At 62.5% G+C, this 3,956-nt stretch overlaps 2 protein-coding genes across 2 annotated transcripts in view, besides 4 other annotated features; both read right to left on the bottom strand.

The window, feature by feature from the left end:
• Nucleotides 1-190: 190 nt before the first annotated feature.
• Nucleotides 191-232: a microsatellite.
• Nucleotides 233-235: 3 nt separating this feature from the next.
• On the bottom strand, nucleotides 236-2,116 carry TraAM80_09809 (putative glycyl tRNA synthetase; the record flags this gene model as incomplete). Its single annotated transcript, XM_029386471.1, has 1 exon — nucleotides 236-2,116. One exon carries the CDS (start codon nucleotides 2,114-2,116, stop codon nucleotides 236-238), a length of 1,881 nt encoding a protein of 626 aa, XP_029233666.1.
• Nucleotides 2,117-2,344: 228 nt separating this feature from the next.
• Nucleotides 2,345-2,361: a microsatellite.
• A 72-nt stretch (nucleotides 2,362-2,433) lies between these two features.
• Nucleotides 2,434-2,479: a microsatellite.
• A 171-nt stretch (nucleotides 2,480-2,650) lies between these two features.
• Nucleotides 2,651-2,692: a sequence feature (G-rich).
• An 86-nt stretch (nucleotides 2,693-2,778) lies between these two features.
• Nucleotides 2,779-3,956, bottom strand: part of TraAM80_09808 (uncharacterized protein) — a gene marked incomplete at both ends in the record, with an annotated part of 2,049 nt that continues 871 nt past the window's right edge. The window contains one exon of the mRNA XM_029386470.1: nucleotides 2,779-3,956. This exon is cut by the window's right edge and continues 871 nt beyond it. Within this exon, the coding sequence (XP_029233665.1) occupies nucleotides 2,779-3,956 (1,178 nt within the window).

The following is a 3,956-nucleotide window of genomic DNA, read 5'->3' as shown; positions in this document are numbered from 1 at the left end:
ACGTGTGCCACAAGCCCCACCGCCGTCATCAGTTTTCGCTTCACACGCGTTCTTCGTTGTGTTTATTATCCCTTCTTGCTATAGAGCCCCCGCACTTTCCCGCCGTGTCTATCCTTGCTTGCTTGCCTCCGTTTGCTTGTTTTTTCTGGTTGTTGGTGTTTTCTTCAATGACGTCCCACGCCCATGGGCCCACACACACACACACCGCTTACGTGCACACACACACACACACCGACTACGCGGTGGCGGCGGCCTGGGCAGGGAACTCCGCCTCGACGCTGCCCCAATCACGTGGCTGCGACGGGCGGCTCAGCGCCGCCACGACGTCGGCGACCTTTGCGAGAGGGATGCGCACCTGTCGGGCGCTGTCGCGCTCCCGAAGTGTGACGCATCCGTCCGCCTCAAAATCGCAGGTGACGCAGAAGGGAATGCCGAGCTCGTCCACGCGGGCGTACTTCTTCCCAATCGAGGCCCCGCTGTCGTCGGTGCGGGTGGAGATGCCGCGCAGCACCAACTCGCTGCGAATCCCCTCCACTGCCGCCGTCAGTTCCGGCTTCACGAGCAGCGGCAGCACCGCCACCTTCTGCGGCGCGATCACGGGCCGAAGACTGAAGACAGCGCGCTTCTCGTTCTTGGCGCTCTCGTCGCGGCGCACCCAGTAGCTCTGCTCGAGCAGCGCGTAGAGGATGCGGCCGACGCCGAAGGAAGGCTCAATGACGCTGGGGATGTAGTTCCGACCCGTTACCTTAACCTCCTTGTAGTCAAACTGCACCATCCCCGGACGCAGCGTCGCGGTGAAGCCGCTCGCCGTCGTGATCTCCGCGCTGCCAGAGGATGCCAGTCGCTCGCCGAGCTCAACGCACGCCGCCTCTGGCGCGGCCGTCAGGTATGCCATCACCTCTCCGGCATTTCTGCCAAAGGCCTTGCCAATCGCGCCCTTTTGTAGCTTGCGCTGCAGCTGACGCTCGGTGCGTGGCTCCGTGAACTCCTCGCGGGCAAACAGGTCCTTCTTACTGGCTGCGCTGTGCTGCGTAAGGTCGTAGGCGGAGCGGTCGGCGATGCCAACGCACTCCACCCAGCCGTAGGAGGTGAGCAGCTCGGCATCCCAGCAGTCCTGAGCGTAGTGCGCCATCTCGTTGCGCTGGTGCTGGCGGAAGCGGACGAAGCGCACCCCGACCGCCGTCAAGAAGAGCGCTGTGCGGGCAATGAAGTACCCGAGCGTCTCGTTGTCGATGATCTGCTGCGCCACGGCGTTCCCAACAGTTATGCAGACCGGCTCGGCATTGGCTGCCTGCAGTTCCCGCGACCACGCCCAGAACTCGGTGTCCTTGACGGCGGCAAACTTGTCGTGATGCTTGTCGTTGGGGTTGACAAAGTGTTCGATCTCCGCCAGCGTAAACTCGCGGACGCGGAGAAGGGCGGCGCGAGGGGCTATCTCGTTGCGGAAGGCGGTGCCAATGCAGGCACCTGCGAACGGCATGCGCTGCGCGTTGCCGGAGTCGAGGAGGCGCTTAAAGTTAAGTATGATGCCCTGGGCGAGTTCCGGGCGCATGTACCCCACCCGATCCCCCTCCGGGCCAATGTTCGTGGCAAACATGAGGTTGAACGGAAACGGTTCGCTGAGAGCGTGGCCCTTGGGCGAGGTGATCTGGTGGTGCGCCACCGCCGCCTGGATCTCCGCCGGGGTCATGCCCCCCGCCGTGTTGCGGAGCGTCTGCAACTCCTGCCGCCGCGCGTCAGGCAGGGCGACGGTGTCCTTCAGCTGCGCCTCGCAGTACTCTTCGAGCAGCTTGTCGGCGCGGATACACTCGCCCGTGACGGTATCCCGCACCATAACATCGTTGAAGCGCAAGACGTGGCCGGAGGCCTTGAAGACCTCCGCCGGCGTCAGGCACGTCGTGTCCACCTCGCACATGTTCTCCTCCAGCACAAAGTGCTGACGCCAGTGGGCGAGCAGGTTCGCCTTCATGGCGCAGAGCGGCGGGCCCATGTCGTAGAGGCCCGCCGCCCCACCGTACGGGTCGAAGGCCAACCCAAAGAAGAAGCGGCGACGACAGGTGTCCTCGAACTCCGCCCGGACCAAATTCTCCAGCCGCGACGGAAGGGAGAGGTGCATCACTCGGCTGCGTAAAGTGAACTTCGTGGTGGTGGCTGCAAAAAATACTTATTTATTCGTATGGGCAGACGCAAAAATCAAACAAAAAAAGATGCCCCTGCCGCAAGTTTTTTCTCCCTCTATGTGTGCGTGTGTTTTCCTTCGGCTTCTCCCTCCCTCTGTGTCTGTGTATATGTTCACGTCTCTCCCGGCCCACGCAGGCGTTGCACGTCGGCGCAGGGAAGTGTGAAAAAAAAAAAAAAAAAGAGAGAGAAAGCGAGAAAAACAGCAGCCAGCTGGGGGGAGGGGAGGCACCGACGCCTCCACCCTGCCCGGGCAAAAAAAAAAACAACAAGAAAGACAAGCAAAAATAAAAGAAGAAAAGATTATGCTGGTGTGTGGTGCGGTAGACGAAGCGACACGGCAGAGAGAGGCGGAGGGAATGCGGCAGCGCACAGCCCTTTTCTATTATTGTTTGTTTGCTTACAATAAAAAGCAGCTCTCAGTATTACTCACCAGTCTTCTCCCTAGTTCCCTCTCTCACACGTACAGACACACGCTCAGTCCCACTCGCCTCCCACCCCCACCCCTCCTCCCGCCTTCTATGCGGCTCCCATCGAGTCTCCGTCTCTGCGTGAATCCATTATGTTTGTTTGTCTGCGCCCACGCACACGCAGACACACTCACAGCGGCGCCAGCACCCAGGCACCGTCGGGGAAGAAGGCGAGCAACGGGCCACGCACGGCCATGAGATGCTGAAGGGGGTGCTGCACAAAGCTGACCACGCTGTCGCTCGCACTACGCAACGAGGCGGTGGTGCGGCTGCGGCCGATGAGTAACGTCGCCGGCTGCTCAGCCGCCCGTGGCACGCGCGAGAGGGCAAGAACACACTCCGTCTCCGTCTCCGTCTCCTCTCTTTTCGGGCGTCGGTGCACACGTACACACTCGCCTGAGGCATCTGCAAGTAGCCAGGTGTCGTCCCCGGCGGCACAGTCAATAAGCAGCGGCGGGGACAACAGCGTCGCGACGGCGGCCCCGCCGCTCACGTCCACCACCGCCCCGCTCGCCAGTCCCACCGTCACGACTCGCTCGTGGCAACGCAAGGCGCACACCACGTCATCCACAGCCACGAAAAGCCGTGTGCTAAACTCTGGGGCCCGGTAGCATGCCACACTCGTGCCGTGAGAGACTACCAGCATCGTGTGGCCCCCACGTGCCGCCCCAATAGCAATAGGCGGAGACGGCACAAAGGGCGGGAGCGCCGCAACGCCCTTGGCCTCAATATGGTGCACCACCTGCAGCGTCAGGCGGCCGGAGTGGGTGTCGCCGGTAGGCTGCAGTACCACCACAGAGGTGCAGCGGCCAATCGCGAAGAGAAACGTCTCGGAAACGGCGCCGCCATTGGAGCTCCACCGCACCTCAGCAAGATCTATCTCACGCTTCAGCAGCGTCGCCCCGCACACCTCGGCGGCCACATTGGGGCAGTGGAGATTATGCCTGCCACTGGCACTGCGCGCTCCCGCCGCGGCGACGGCCTCAGCCACCACGCTGCGTGGAAGCACCGTCGAGACCAGGTACCTGCCCCTGATAAAGGTGCAGAGGCCGAGCGTGTTGTTATCCGGCCGATCCAGCGGCAGGGGCAGCCAGTCCATAGACGCCGCCACATGCCGCCCTACATGCACGCTGTACATGGGCGCCGGCAGTGCGCCGTCGCTGAGGCAGAGGCCGGAGGAAGCAGTGTCGGCGTCAGGACCCGCTATCACCGAGCAATGCCAGATGTCAAGTCGCGTGCAGCACTCCGCTTCGCACATTACGGAAACCACAGCCCGCCTTCGGCGTTGTGGAACGNTGCGTACGCGGA

The sequence above is a fragment of the Trypanosoma rangeli genome, assembly GCF_003719475.1.
Source record: "Trypanosoma rangeli strain AM80 chromosome Unknown Tra_15.4_contig_00686, whole genome shotgun sequence".
Taxonomy (NCBI): Eukaryota; Euglenozoa; class Kinetoplastea; order Trypanosomatida; family Trypanosomatidae; genus Trypanosoma; species Trypanosoma rangeli.
This window is presented reverse-complemented; position numbering and strand designations above follow the sequence as displayed.